This window comes from Geotrypetes seraphini, chromosome 2 (assembly GCF_902459505.1).
Source record: "Geotrypetes seraphini chromosome 2, aGeoSer1.1, whole genome shotgun sequence".
In the NCBI taxonomy this organism is placed as follows: domain Eukaryota; kingdom Metazoa; phylum Chordata; class Amphibia; order Gymnophiona; family Dermophiidae; genus Geotrypetes; species Geotrypetes seraphini.
Window position 1 is genome coordinate 140,897,049 of NC_047085.1, and position 15,978 is coordinate 140,913,026.

The 15,978-nt window shown below is 48.8% G+C and overlaps 1 protein-coding gene across 6 annotated transcripts in view; it reads right to left on the minus strand.

The window, feature by feature from the left end:
* The window catches only part of RBBP8 (RB binding protein 8, endonuclease), a 200,200-nt gene that overhangs the window by 130,527 nt on the left and 53,695 nt on the right, over positions 1-15,978 (minus strand). For 3 of the 6 annotated variants that reach the window (XM_033933891.1, XM_033933890.1, XM_033933892.1), the window contains exons 3-4: positions 15,770-15,824; positions 15,226-15,268 (exon numbers count right to left, since the gene is read on the minus strand). In XM_033933891.1, coding sequence (XP_033789782.1) covers positions 15,226-15,268; positions 15,770-15,824 — 98 coding nt within the window. The remainder of the gene's footprint in view (positions 1-15,225; positions 15,269-15,769; positions 15,825-15,978) is intronic. The other 3 variants (XM_033933895.1, XM_033933893.1, XM_033933896.1) reach the window with 1 other exon arrangement.

The window sequence follows — 15,978 nt, forward strand, 5'->3', positions numbered from 1 at the left end:
ATTTTTCACTCCATCAGAAATTACAAAGACTAGGGGACACTCGATGAAATTGCAGGGAAATACTTTTAAGACCAATAGGAGGAAATATTTTTATACTCAGAGAATAGTTAAGCTCTGAAACATGTTGCCAGAGGTTGTGGTAAAGTGTAGCTGGTTTTAAGAGAGGTTTGGACAAATTCTTGGAAAAAAAGTCCATAGTCTGTTATTAAGACATGGGAAAGCCTCTGCTTGTCCTGGATTGGTAGCATGGAATGTTACTACTCTTTGGGTTTTGGTTAGGTATTAGTGACCTGGATTGGCCACTGTGAGAACGGGCTACTGAATTGGTCTGTCCCAGTAAGGCTATTCTTATGTGTACATCTGGTAGCGCTCTAGAAATAATTAATAGTAGTAGTTGTATATAAGAGGCTGACATGTCTAGAATTTAGAAAATACTTTGCCCACCTTAAAGGCTTGTATGTCCTCATATATTGATTTACTAGTCTTTAAGCCCGTTACATTAACGGGTGCTAGAATATGTGTGTGTGTGTGTGTCTGTATTTATTTATTTCTCTCTCCTTAGCCTATTTCTGTATGTTTCTTTCTGTCTTTCTTTTTCCTCAGCTGTCCACCACCATCCCTTGCCTGCTCCCCCTGCCATTCTCCCTTCCTTTTTCTTCCCCTGTGTCCACCACTACCCCTTCACTGCTCCCCTTATCCAGCAGCAGCCCTTCTCCCTTTGTTTTAACTTCCCCCTGTCCAGCAGCACCTCTTTCCTGGTCCCCTTGTCCAGCAGTAGGCCTCCCTTCCTTTTTCTGCCGCCCCTGTCCATCAGCACCTCTTTTCTACTCCCCCTGTCCAGCAGTAGGCCTCCCTTCCTTTTTTTGCCCCCGCACCCATCCATCAGCACCTCTTTCCCTGTCCAGCAGTACCTCTTTTCTGTTCCCCCTGTCCAGCAGTAGGCCTCCCTTCCTTTTTCTGCTGCCCCTGTCCATCAGCACCTCTTTTTTACTCCCCCTGTCCAGAAGTAGGCCTCCCTTCCTTTTTTTCCCCCGCCCCCCGTCCATTAGCACCTCTTCCCCTGTCCAGCAGTACCTCTTTTCTGTTCCCCCTGTCCAGCAGTAGGCCTCCTTTTTTTACCCCCCCCGTCCATCAGCACCTCTTCCTCTGTCCAGCAGTACCTCTTTTCTGTTCCCCCTGTCCAACAGTAGGCCTCCCTTCCTTTTCCTGCCCCCCGTCCATCAGCACCTCTTCCCAAGTCCAGAAGCAACCCTTACCTCCACCGACATCCGCCTGAAGCCGACACTGACATCCGCCTGAAGCCGCGGCGGCCTGCAGGCACCGACAACCTCTGTGGCCTGCTCTGACTCCCTCCTCGCCGTCGCTTGCCGTCCCCCCCACCCCGGGGAAAAGCTTTGTGCGTTTCGGCAGCCTCCTGTTTGCGGGCCGCCTGCCCGTGGTCCCCGGCCCATTTGAGAGAGGAGCCGCGGCGGGCGGGTGAGCAGGAAAGAGAGTGAGAAGAAGAAGATGCTGGCAGGTGCGCCTGTGCCCCCCCCTCTGAATCAGCAGCAGCAGTGAGGCGGCACTCTGTTGGTGAGTGACGGCGAGGGGGGGTTGCTAGGAATCACGAAGTTTCAAGAGCGCATGCGCGCTCTAGGGTTTTATTATTATAGATTAATAAACAATTGTTAAACTAAGCAGAGCTTAATTCCACACAATGGCTTGAGAAGATATGCTATTATGGGGTTTTGCCATCCTTACCTGAATATCTTCCTGAGTTTCCCATGCGAGGGAACACAGCCACCAATTCCAAACTGCTGTTTCATAAACCAGACTTATCTCACTCAATATACTCATGGCCATTTTTACTTTTGAGAAATAATAATGCTGTTTCTAAGGAATTCTTTCACTAATTAATCTATATCATGGCTGAACTGTCAGTTTTGGAGGAATATGACAAAAGGGGTTTTAACTCAATCTTAACCATTAACAGGACTCTCCCTCCTCTAAAATTCAGCTGTGATGTTTGGAATAATCATTTTCATATCAAAGCCAAGAATACTCTACTTGCTTTATGATGCTGTTTAAACAACGTTATATTTTATACTGTTGTGTTTAAATTACCGTATATACTCGAATATAGGATGAGAATTTTGGGCCAAAAAAATGGCTCAAAAATGGGGGTCTCGTCCTATATTTGGGTCATCCCCCAGTGACCACCCGAAACCCCCCCAGACTTCCTGCAGGCCTGCCTTAGGTCAAGACAGGAAGGATCCCTTCCGTCTTCTGCCCCGGCCAACACTAATAATTACCACCCTCCTTCCTTCCCTACTTCGCATACCTTTTCCCTGGTGGTCCAGCGGTGTATTCCTCCTGCCGATTGTGAGTAGCCAGTGGCGCACCCAGGACGGACGCAGGAGCGAGATTTTCGAGCTCCCGGCCAGCCCTGCACCGCTCCTTGATAAGCTGCTGCCAGTTCTCACGGGATTCTTGCGGCTCTCACAGCAGCCTATCAAGGAGTGGTGCAGGGCCGGCCGGAGCATGAAAAGCTCGTTCCTGCATACCAGCCCGGGTGCACTGCTGGCTACTCGCAATCAGCAGAAGGGATACACCGCTGGACCATCAGGGAAAAGGTACACAAAGGAGGGAAGGAGAGAGGGTGGTAATTATTAGTGTCGGCTGGGGCAGGAGACAGGACGAATCCCTTCTGTCCCGGTCTACCACTAGGTGGTTTCGGTTAAGTGGAAGAGTTAATCTGCTGGCTGGGTTGGAGGGCAGAGGAGAGTACGGGATAATCAAGCCATTGTGATATCACTAATGAGGGTGGCTTTTTTTGGTGGGAAGAGGGTACAGGGAAGGAAGGTGGGGCAGGGTATAGAGCCTGGAAGGGAGGGTGGACAGTGTTCAGAGCCTGGCAGGAAAGGGGGCTTGGTTCAGAGCCTGGTAGGGAATGGGACTGAGTGCAGAGCCTTTCAGGGCAGGGAGGGAAGGGGGCTGGGTGCAGAACTTGGCAAGGGGGGGGGGCTGAGTGCAGAACCTGGCAGGGAGAGGGGCTGAGTGCAGAACCTGGTAGGGGAGGGTGTGAGGTAGGGAACACTGGGTGCAGACCCTGGCAAGGCATGGTACTTGAATATTAAGCCCCTGTCTTATATTCGAGTCAATCATTTTTCCTCCTTTTTTTTTGGGGGGGGGGGAAATGGGGGTCTCAACTTATATTCCAATTGACTTATATTCAAGTATATATGGTAATAGAACTGATTTGAAGTATAAAGTGGCAGTGCTACATTTACATTTTTGCACCTACTACAAGATTGCAAAGATGTTGATATGAGGTATTTACAGTATATTTCTCCAGCCCAATAGCACTCATTTTACCACAAAGATTTCCTAGTCAATGTACTAAAAAAAATTAATTCATTAAAAGCTGGAATATACTACCATTCTCTTTTGATGGAAAACCAGATTGCTCCAGGAGAGGAGTTTTTGCAATTATAAAAACAAATTAAGCTAATATCAGAAGTTGTTTTAAAATATAACACTGATAATTTTAGAATGTTAAAACAAAATAAATTATTTACATATATGCATTACAAAATTAGGTTTATTGACTACCTAGCTATAGGGATTGATTATTTGGCTCTGTATGCAGACCACGGAGAATTTTGACTCAGCCTCTCCAAGTTCAGAAACTTCAGTGTGGAAGTTTGGAGAGGGATAAGGGGCCTTTTGTTAGCCTAGTTATCAGCCCTGAAATATTAAACCTCAGGTATTCAAGAAGTTTCAGTGAGAACAAAAACTTCTATATACAGTTATTGTACCTACAATGAAGTATTTGTAAAATGTCTCCAGCAAACAATAATTAAGCTATTTGGTCTGGTATGTAATGTATTAAGCCACCAGAGAATGTCATTGATAACACAATGTTCTACACACATGTGACATAAACATAATATCAGAGAAGGAAATGGAACAAAATCATAGCTAGCAGTACCGACCAGTTTATCATCCAAACCAAGTTGAAGGCACAACCCTACAAATATCCTTCAGGAAATGCCACATACCAAAAGACCGTCTGGTGTTAAGCTTATTTTTACAAACTTTCATTACAACCACCTGCTTTACACAAGAACTTTATCTTCAATATACAAAGCATGCAGATGCTGGATTTTAACTGTGGAATAAAGAGCTTGTAACCATGTGAGCAAGAGTGGGTTTGTGAGCCTTGAAAGCACAGCCACACAAAGATTGGAAGGTAAAACAAAAGGAGAAATTAGGTTCTTACCTGCTAATTTACTTTCTTTTAGCTTCTCCAGACCAGTAGAGGTTAACTTTACGAATGGGTATATATCTAATCATGACCAGCAGGTGGAGACTGAAAACAAAACTTTGGGACAGTATATCCTAGCCCCTCCTCTCTATTTCCCTCAGTCTGCCGAATAGCCAAGCAGAACCAAGAACTGGAAAACAACAGAGAGAAAAAACAATACTCCGAAAGGAGTAACAAATAACATACCCAAAATGCTGTTGGAAAATGCAGAGGAGAAATTCCCGAAGGAAGAATGTCCCCACAGCTCGCCAGCTAAGCCAGCCGAGCCACAGCCGCTGTTCTTCAATTCTCCCCGGCCCTAGAAAAATACTAGAACCCGCAGCAAAAACCAAAAACTGCCCGCGCAACAGCCCCAACAACAACAACAACAGACAGGGTGGGGACCTCTACTGGTCTGGAGAAGCTAAAAGAAAGTAAATTAGCAGGTAAGAACCTAATTTCTCCTTCTTTAGCACTCTCCAGACCAGTAGAGGTTAACTTTACGAATGGGACGTACCAAAGCAGTCCCTCTCACGGGCGGGACCCCCGAAGGGCCGATACCAATACACGCTCACCGAACACCGCGTCCCGACGCGCCTGCACATCAACCCGATAATGACGAACAAAGGAATGCAAGGAAGACCAAACCGCAGCCTTACAAATATCCACTGGAGGCACGAGCGACGACTCAGCCCAAGAAGCCGCCTGACCCCGAGTGGAATGAGCCTTGAGAAACTCCGGAACAGGCTGCTGTTTCAGAAGATAAGCGGAAGCAATCGTCTCCTTGATCCAGCGCGCAATAGTAGCCTTAGAAGCGCCAGCTCCCCGACGAGGACCCGCCAGGAGGACAAAGAGATGATCGGACTTCCGGAATTCCTGGGTCCGCTGCACATAAGAGCGAAGGACCCGACCGACATCCAACTTGCGCAGCTGCCGTTGCTCAGAAGAGCCCTCCCGACCACCCAAGACCGGGAGAACCACCGATTGATTGACATGAAAAGGAGAAACAACCTTCGGCAGAAAGGAAGGAACAGGCCGCAAGACGACCCGCTCCCTAGAAAACTCCAAGAAGGGAGCCCTACAAGAGAAAGCCTGCAGCTCAGAAACACGCCTAGCAGAAGTAATGGCCACCAAAAAGACCGCCTTCAAAGTAAGGTCCTTCAAAGAACAGACGTCCAAGGGCTCGAAAGGCGGACGCACCAAAACAGAGAGAACCAGATTAAGATCCCAAGAGGGAACCGAGGGCCGTAGGGGAGGCCTAAGCAACTTGGCCGCCCGCAAAAACCGAATCACATCAGGAAGAGCCGATAAACGCTGACCTGACACCAACCCTCGAAAAGCCGACAGGGCCGCAAGATGAACCCGGAGAGAAGACCAAGCCAGGCCTCTATCCAGGCCATCCTGCAAGAACTCTAGAATGTTAGGCAGAGAAGCGCGAAAAGAGGTAACTCCCCGCGCCCGACACCATTCCTCAAAGAGACGCCAAACCCGCACATAAGCCCGAGAGGTAGAAAGCCTCCGGGACCCCAACAGTGTAGAGATCACCTTGTCTGAATATCCCTTCTTGCTAAGGCGACCCCTTTCAAGAGCCACGCCGTAAGACAGAAGGGAGACGGGTCGAACATGGGAATGGGACCCTGCATCAGAAGGTCGTCCGAGAGAGGCAGAGGAAGAGGATCCGCTACCAGGTGCCTCACCAGATCCGCATACCACGGACGGCGAGGCCAATCCGGCGCCACCAGCACCACCAAACCCGGATGGTGAACAATGCGAAGAAGCACTCTGCCCACCAGCGGCCAAGGAGGGAACACATACAACAGCCCCTCCGTTGGCCACTGCTGGACCAGAGCATCCAGACCCTCGGCCAGACCGTCCCTGCGACGACTGAAGAAGCGGGGCACTTTGGCGTTGCCACCCGTGGCCATCAGGTCCATCAGGGGCTGCCCCCAAGCCTGCACTATCAACTGAAACGCCTCGGCGCCGAGACACCACTCTCCTGGATCTAGGAAGTGACGACTGAGGAAGTCTGCCTGAACATTTTCTACTCCGGCTATATGAGAGGCCGAGAGGTCCAGCAGATGGGATTCCGCCCAAACCATGAGCAGAGCCGCCTCCTGCGCCACCTGAGTGCTCTTGGTGCCCCCCTGACGATTGACATAAGCCACCGCCGTGGCATTGTCCGACAGCACTCTGACCGACTTGCCCATCAACAGGGAGTGGAAAGCCAACAGCGCCAGACGGACCGCTCTGGTCTCCAACACGTTGATCGACCAGGCGGCCTCCTCCGCGGACCAGGTGCCCTGAGCCGAGTGACCCAAACACTGAGCCCCCCAACCCAAGAGACTCGCATCCGTCAGGAGCACCGTCCACTGCGGGAGATCCAGACCCACCCCCTGAACAAGGTGAGGGGTCTGGAGCCACCAACGCAGACTGCAGCGCGCCAAGCCTCGCAGGGGAACCGGAACATCCATCCCGTGCCTCTGGGGAGACCACCTCCGGAGCAGAGCATACTGGAGAGGACGCATGTGGGCCCGCGCCCACCTCACCACGTCCAGGGACGCCGCCATCGACCCCAAGACCTGGAGGAAATCTCGCGCCCGAGGACACCGGGACGCCAAAAGCAGGCGAATCTGAGATTGCAATTTGCTCACCCGGCCCTCTGGGAGGAAGACCTACCCCAAGGAGGTGTCGAACAGCACCCCTAGGTACTCCAGACGCTGAGCCGGGACCAACCGACTCTTGGAAAGGTTGACCACCCAGCCCAGCGACCGGAGAAACTCCACCACCCGAGCAGTAACCCGGGAGCTTTCCTGCAACGACTTTGCCCGAATTAACCAGTCGTCCAGGTAGGGGTGTACCAGGATGCCCTCCGACCGCAAGGCTGCCGCGACGACCACCATCACCTTGGTGAACGTCCGAGGAGCCGTGGCCAGCCCAAAGGGAAGCGCACAGAACTGAAAGTGCCGACCCAAGATCGCAAAGCGCAGGAAACGCTGATGAGAGGCCCGAATGGGAACATGCAAGTAGGCTTCCGTCAGATCGAGAGAAGTGAGAAACTCCCCCGGCTGAACCGCCAGAATGACCGACCGCAGAGTTTCCATACGGAAAGAGGGAATCTTGAGAGCCCTGTTGACCCCTTTTAAATCGAGGATGGGCCGAAAGGTCCCCTCCTTTTTGGGCACCACAAAGTAAATGGAGTACCTGCCTGTGCCCCACTCCGGAGGGGGCACCGGAACAACTGCCCTGAGATCTAGCAAGCGCTGAAGGGTCTGGCGAAAAGCCTGCGTCTTCCCCGGAGTCTGACACGGAGAAGCGAGGAAAAAATCCGGCAGAGAGCGGGCGAACTCCAGGGCATAACCGTCCCGCACCACCTCCAGGACCCACCGATCGGACGTGATCTCGGCCCATTTGGGGAAAAATTCGCGCAGCCGAGCCCCCACCGGAACCAAAGGGGGCGCCGGCAAGGCGTCATTGTGCAGGACGGGAAGCGGGGGAACCGGCGGAGGGATTCCCTGCCCCCCGACGGGCCCCCCGAAAGGGCTGCATGCGCTGGAAGAACCGACCCCGGGAAAATCCCGGAGACTGGAAAGAAGCAGCCCCACGCCCAGGGCGATACTTGCGAAAATCCCGCAAACGCCCCCGGGCCGCACCCCCCCGAGACGCCGGGCGGGCACGGTCCTCCGGCAGACGGGGAACTTTCGAGTCCGACAGAGTCTGAATCAACTTATCCAAGTCCTCTCCAAACAAAAACGACCCCCGAAAGGGAAATTTAGTAAGCTTAGCTTTGGACGCAGCATCCGCCGCCCAAGCGCGCAGCCACAACACACGCCTTGCGGCCACGCCAAAAGCCATAGACTTAGCCGATATCCGCACCAAGTCATATAGAGCATCTGAGAGGAATGAGGCCGCCATCTCAATCTTCGCAACCTCCTGATCCACCAGAGACCAGTCGTCAGACTCTCGATCCAAGACCCGCTCCGCCCACCGAAACACGGCGCGAGCGACCAGTCCCCCACAAATAGCCGCCTGGACCCCAAAGGCAGAGACCTGAAAATTTTGCTTAAGGATGCTCTCCAATTTGCGCTCCTCAGGGTCCCGCAAGGCAGAACCGCCCTCAACAGGCACGGTATGCCGCTTGGAAATTGCCGAGACCACCGCATCCACGACTGGCGAAGCTAACGTAGCCCGATCCCCTTCAGGAATGGGATACAGGCGAGCCATGCTGCGCGCCAGCCGAAACGGCGTCTCCGGCGTTTTCCACTGCTCCAGAATAATATCCCGAATATCCTGATGCATAGGAAAAGAGCGGGAAACGGAACGGATTCCCCGTAACAGGGGGTCCCCCACACGCGGAGTCTCCGGCGGCGCGTCCTCAAAACGCAAAACCGAAGAAACCTGTTGAATAAGGTCAGGCAGCTCATCTTTCTGAAAAAGGCGCACCACGGACGCCTCGTCACTGGAGAACGGGAAATCCGACAACCCGCCGCCAGCTTCCGTCCCCTCCAGAGAGTCCTGGAACTCCTCAGAAGGGTCCAGGTCCTCCTCCAGACCGACCCGTTCCTCCGACCACAAATTCTCGTCCCACGACACCCGCGGACGCTTGGACAAGGGAGGCGGCGGAGGGGACGTCACGCCAGACGAAAGAGGCAAAGCCGCAGGGAGCGCGGAGGAAAACCCACCCCCCGAAACCCCCTGGGCGCAACCGGGACCCCCAGCCGCCTGAAAATAGGCTCTGCATAAAGAAAAGAAAAATTCAGGAGAAAAACCCCCCGAGGGTCCCAAGGGACTCCCTGCCACAGCAGGGGACCCAGCAGAACCTTGCCCCTGCATAGTCAAAACAGGGGGAAGGTCACCTGAGGTGGAAGACAAAATGGAGGGGCCAGACAGAGAAGATGGCGGTTTTCCCGCCAAAAAAGCTCCCTCCATAGCCTGAAGCGGCTGAGAAACCTGAATAGTCTCAGCCGCTAAAGCAGGCAAGCCGGCATCAGCTGTCAAAAAATCAGCTGAGAGGGAATCCTTCGGGGAATCCCTCCGTGGGCGGTTGTGGAAGACCGGGCTTCCCCACTGCTCCAAGCCGACTCGCGAGGCACCATCGGCGGGGAGCTCTGGGCGCCTGCAGCCGCTGCCGACGGAGCTCCACCACCTCACCGACCCAAACCGCCGAGTTCAGGCCGGCCGCGAGTGCCTCGCGGCTGGACTAAAATTGTGTCCTACTCCCCCGGAGAAGGGCACAATTGCTCCATACGCGACCTAGCTATAAAAAAGTGCTGGTTACATGAAAAAATACAGTAAAATACAGTTTTCTTAAAGGGAAACAACCCTTCAGACCAGCACTACCTCAGGATTTTTTTTTTTTTTTTTTTTACAGAACAGACTCCACAGGCTCTCGAAGCAATATGCCTTGCTTGACTTAGGGGGCAAGGCTTACTGCTGAGGCTCCTCTAAAAAAATGTGGGGAGGTGGAGGAAGTGGGGGGAGGGACCCCGCTCGTGACCCGCCGGGTTTGACACCCCCGAGGTCGGACGAACCCCCAAACAGAGTCCGTCCAAGCTCCGTCCGGCTAAAAACAGGGACAATAAACCCCCTAAACAAATTCCAACAGCCCTACCAAGGGAGATGGGTACAGATCACTCAACACCTGCTGGAGACTGAAAGAAGACTGAGGGAAATAGAGAGGAGGGGCTAGGATATACTGTCCCAAAGTTTTGTTTTCAGTCTCCACCTGCTGGTCATGATTAGATATATACCCATTCGTAAAGTTAACCTCTACTGGTCTGGAGAGTGCTAAAGAAATCAATTTATGTATGTGCAGAGGAATGGGTGACCTGTTCCTTTCACAGGTTAGAAGAAATCAATATTAGGGCTGTACATCGATTAAGATTTTTAAATCGCACAATTGCGATTAATCACAATAAAAAAGCACCCCATGTGCAGCGCAGATGTAACTTCTCAAAACTGACATACTGTATTTCAATTAAACTAAAAATAAAATAATTTACCATAGCATCATAGTAAATGATGGCAGATAAAGACCTGCACAGTTCATCAAGTCTGCCCAATAGAAACATAGAGCATGATGGCAGAAAAGGGCCGACGGCTCAACAAGTCTGCCCACTCAAATAACCCACTCCCCTAAGCACTTCCTCGAAGTGACCCCACATGTTTATCTCATTTATTCTTAAATCGAGCACGTTGCTGGCCTTTACTACCTGAAGTGGAAGATTATTCCAACGATCAACCACCCTTTCAGTGAAGAAATACTTCCTAATGTCCCCATGAAATCTCCCACCCCTGATTTTTAGCGGATGCCCTCTTGTCGTCGTAGGTCCTGTAAGGAAAAAGATGTCTTCATCCATCTCCATACGGCCAGTAACATATTTGAACGTCTCTATCATGTCTCCCCTCTCTCTGCATTCCTAGAGAGAATATAGCTGCAGCCTACCTAGACGTTCTTCATATGAGAGATCCTTGAGTCCTGAGACCATCCTAGTGGCCAATCTCTGAACCGATTCCATTCTCTCTTTTTTTTTTTGTTAAGAATCTTTATTCATTTTCAAATTGAACAACAAGTGCACAAAAATACATTATACAAGTAATTCCAAAATAGCATTATAATATCTAACACATAAAAAACTAGTAATGTAATAACCCCCACCCAACCACTCACCCTTTATCACATTTCCAACCAAAATAGAATATATACGTGTTCTATAACATATTATAACATATTTTATAAATTTATTCCCAACTCCCCCCTCCCCCCTTGAGTGTGCCATATATAACTAAGAAAGAAAAGAAAAGGAAAAGAAAAGAATTGATGACTATTCATCACAATATTTTGTCAATGGCCCCCATATCTTTATAAAGTTATTATATGTCCCTTTTTGCACTGCTATTGCTCTTTCCATCTTAAAAATATGGCATAATGAATTCCACCAGAATGCGTAATTAAGGTTCTTATAATTTTTCAAATTATTGGTAATATGTTGAATGGCAACCCCTGTCATGACTAATAAAAGTTTATTGTTATATGATGATATTTGACTCTTCTTTCTCATCGCCATACCGAATAAAATAGTATCATAAGAAAGTGCAACATGATTTTCCAATAATGAGTTTACTTGAGACCGATTCCATTCTCAGAACATCCTTTCGATAATGTGGCCTCCAAAATTGAACACAGTATTCCAGATGTGGTCTCACCATGGACCTGTAAAGCGGCATCACCACTTCAGGCTTTCGGCTGACGAAACTTCTCCAGATGCAACCCAGCATTTATCTAGCCTTGGAAGAAGCTTTTTCCACTTGATCAGAAGCCTTCATATCAGGTCCCGTTCTGTAACAGTTCTAGTTAAGGTCTCACCGTTCAGAGGGTTTCCACTACCAAGGTGCATAATTTTACACTTCTTGGCATTAAAGCTCAGCTGCCAAATAGCAGACCATTTCTCCAGTAAAAGTAGGTCTTGTGTCATACTGTCGGGTACGGTACCTCTGCCCACTTCATTGCATAATTTAGCGTCGTCGGCAAATAATGCAATTTTACCCTGAAGTCCCTGAGGCAGATCTCGTACGAAGATATTAAATAGGATTGGACCCAGGACCGAGCCCTGCAGTACTCTACTGAGCACCTCCGACGTTTCGGAGGGAGTACCGTTTACCAGTACCCTTTGAAGTCTGCCACTGAGCCAGTCTTTAACCCATGCAGTTAATGTTTCTCCTAGTCCCAGCGAGCTCATCTTGTTCAATAATCTACGGTGTGGGACACTATCAAAAGCTTTACTGAAGTTCAGATACACTACATCCAGGGACTTACCCGTATCTAGTTTTTTTTGTTACCCAGTCAAAGAAGCTGATTAGATTGGATTGGCAGGACCTTCCTTTTGTAAATCCATGTTGGTGGGGATCCCTCAGTCTCTCATTGTCCAGAACCGTATCTAATTTGTGTTTAATCAATGTTTCCATAAGTTTACACACTATTGACATGAGACTTACTGGTCTGTAATTTGCAGTCTCTAACCTGCATCCCTTTTTGTGGAGCGGAATGACGTTAGCTGTTTTCCAGTCATATTCATTATCAAGGCAATGTTAAACCAACAATCCAATATTCCATTTTACTAAGTTCCACTATAAGATATTTCCCCTTCCCCCAAAGATATGCAAAACCTGTACTCAGATGATACTTGCTCCTGATATATCCTTGCAATATGCAGGGCTCAAGTCTGTAAAAAAAAAAAAACACTTAAGAACATAAGAAATGCCATACTGGGATAGAGCACAGGTCCACCAAGCCCAGTATCCTGTTTCCAACAGTGGCCAATCCAGGTCACAAATACCTGGCAAGATCCCAAAGGGTAAAATATATTTTATTCTGCTTATCCTAAGAATAAGCAGTAGATCTCCCTACATCCATCTTAATAATGGCTTATGGACTTCTCTTTTAGAACGTTATCCACATCTTTTTTAAACCCTGCTAACTGATTTCACCATCTTCTCCAGTAATGAATTTCAGAGTTTAAGCACACATTGAGTGAAGAAATATTTTCTCCTAATTGTTATAAATCTACTACTTAGCAGCTTCATCACATGCTCCCTAGTTCAAGTATTTTTGGAAAGCATAAACAAGCAACTCACATCTACCTGCTCCACTCCACTCACTATTTTACAGTATAAACCTCTATCAAATCTTCTCAGAGTTGTCTCTTATCTAGGCTAAAGAGCCATAGCCACTTTAGCCTTTCCTCATAAGGAGGTCATCCCATTCCTTTAATCATTTTTATCACCCTTCTCTGTTCCTTTGCTAATTCCACTATATCTTTCTTGAGATTGTCACAGGGAAACCTCTGTGAAGTAGAGCTGCCTGATTCACTTCGGGTGAATTGATTTGGTTTTTATAAAAAAATCGGCCTCCCAATTCGGTGACTGACCCTCCCCCCTCAAGCAGGAGTGGCAGTGCTGCCTCTTGCTGGTGGCCGCTCCTGCTTTAGGGGGCGAGGGAGGAGGGTCAGTCGGGAAGTGCTGCAATGTCCGGCTTCCCCCTGACCTCCCACTCTTACATTTACCTAATTACTGTAGAGCAGCCTGCAGAGAGGATCGCCGGTGCTAGCGATCCTTGCAGGCTGCCATCGGCCTCTGGAGCTGTCGTTTCCTCTGCCGCAATCCTGCTCCTGATGTCAGAGGAGGGGCGGGATCGCGGCAGAGGGAACGACAGCTGCGGAGGCCGATGTCAGCCTGCAAGCATCGCTAGCACCAGTGATCCTCTCTGCAGGCTGCTCCGCTGCTCTACTTAAGTAAAAGTAAGACCGGGAGGCCAGGGGGGGAACAGGCAGGCCTTCGGGAAGGGGGGGGGAAGATGCAGGCCTTCAGGGGGGGTGCAGGGTTTGGGGGGGTTTCAGCCATTCAGGGGGAGGTGCACGGCTGAAGTTTGTGTGACTGAGGGACTCATAGATCAAATCTACCAGTTGCGCGAGCTTGAAAAATCTACACACAGTGGGATCCTTCCCAAGATCTGGGACTCCACCCAGATCTTGGTCCTGGAGATCTGCTAGGGCAGCAAAATCTTCCACAGTAGTGGTGCCTGCCTGCGTAATCGGAGGCATTGTCAGGGAATCAGGATCAACCACAGGCACGGAAGGTGTACTGCCCAGGACCACAATTGGGGGACAGGAGTGAAGGCCCATGCTCTGGAGAGAAGGGGTCCCCACGGCCGGCTTGAACACCTGTTGAAGGGTGACTGGCATGATTTCTTAGCCAAATAAGCTACATCATATTAATACATTTTGAGGAAAACCCATCATCCAGGGGAAGAGCTGCCTCCTGTGGACCCTTCTTGGAAACAATGGTGACGGGAGTCCCCGTGAAGTATGCAGTTGATGCTCTGGGGAAGCACAAGTGAGTTTCAGAGGAAAAATCTCACAAATCCTCCAACATTTCAAATCTGACATATTGTAATCACAAAACAGAAAATAAAATTATTTTTTCTACCTTTTGTTGTCTGCACCTCCCCCTGAATGGCTGAACCCCCCAAACCCTGTACCCCCCACCGAAGGCCTGCATATCCCCCCCCTTTTTTAAGACCCCCTCAAAATCGCTGATTCAGATTGTCAGCCTGTTACTCACTGTTCCATATGCTGCCTGGAAATGCTGCCCAAGAAGCTAAATCTGCTTACAGGGAGATCCTCTGTCTTAAGAAATAAGCAAGTTGGATCTTCTGGCTGCACCACCAGCCCGATATCCACAGCAGGGTACCTCCGCCACTCTTGGACACACAGTGCACATGCCTGGTGGAGAAACGCAGTCTGGCCCCAATCTAACACCTCCACAGATTCATGTAGCCTGCGTCCAACCCACTAGTGGACAAACCAGGGGTGAGCAAGCTCCCAAGGAAATGGTCCCTGAGCTCCAATCTGAAGTGCAGGCTGTCCAGAAGGTGCACCAACAAGCAGCCAACCCCCTGGATGCAGACTTTCCGAAAAGTCTGCGATCTCCCACAGCCAGAACTGTCCTTGCGGGGAACCTCTGCAGCGCAAGGGCAAAATCCGCAAATAAAAAGACTGGATTTAAAGAAAATAATCAAGAGCAGAGAAGACAAGCTCCTACAGTCTGGCTTGTAGGGAAGAAACTGATTCCTGGGGGATTGTCCTGAGGGGCTCAAGTCTATGAATAATGAGGCTTCCTACAAGCTTTTGCGAGTATGGGAAAATAGCCCAATAGTCCAGGAATAGAATGGGATTGTACACGAATAAGGAAGGAGATAAGTTTTAAGTATTCTAAAACATGAGTTATATTAAGTATGCTTCTCATATACCTATTCAATCCTAACACACTTCAGCACATAAGCACAGTTCTTATGCTCTATTCATCACCTGGTGAAAATATTGTACTAATTAAAAACAGAAGAACACCTGCACTTCTATGTAGTATTTTGTTGAATAGATACTTACAAACATCTTTCCTTCTTCAATTTGGTTATTTTCATCTGTAAACCTGAAAAAAATAATACAAAAAGAAACATCAAGATAAGTCTACAGGGATTCTGGAAAGTAAAGGTTTTATTTACCACAGCTATAAACACAGTTTATTCTCTTAGCAAAGATGTCTCTCTCAATAACCAAATCTTAATCTTCTGAGTATCATAACCACCTCTCTCAGTCCCAAATCTCCTCTCTATAATTCATTTAGAAAGTAACAAAAATCAGTTTCTTATTCTACAAATTCCAGGCTCTCCCCTCCTTTAGCTTCTTTTCTGGCTCCCTATCAGCTTACTCTTCTTCAAAGTCCTTACAGTCTAATTACCCCTACATCTTGAGAGTAGCAAGGTGATTTTTCTAAAATATAGTTCTATTATATGCCCTCTCTGTGTTTATATTTTGGTAACTATGCTATATTAATGCTCTGCAAATTTTTTTTTTACATATTAGAAAAGGGATGGTAAACAAGACTAAGAATATCATAATGCCACTGTATTGCTCAATGGTGTGACCTCACCTTGAGTATTGCATTCAATTCTGGTCTCCTTTATCTCAAAAAAGATATAGTGGCCCTAGAAAAGGTTCAAAGAAGAGTGACCAAGATGATTAAAGGGATGGAATTCCTCTCGTATGAGGAAAGACTAAAGAGGTATAATTATAACAGTGCTGAGTAAAATATTACTAGGGAATATATATTAATTTAAGGAAAATTGATGAGGTGCTTTC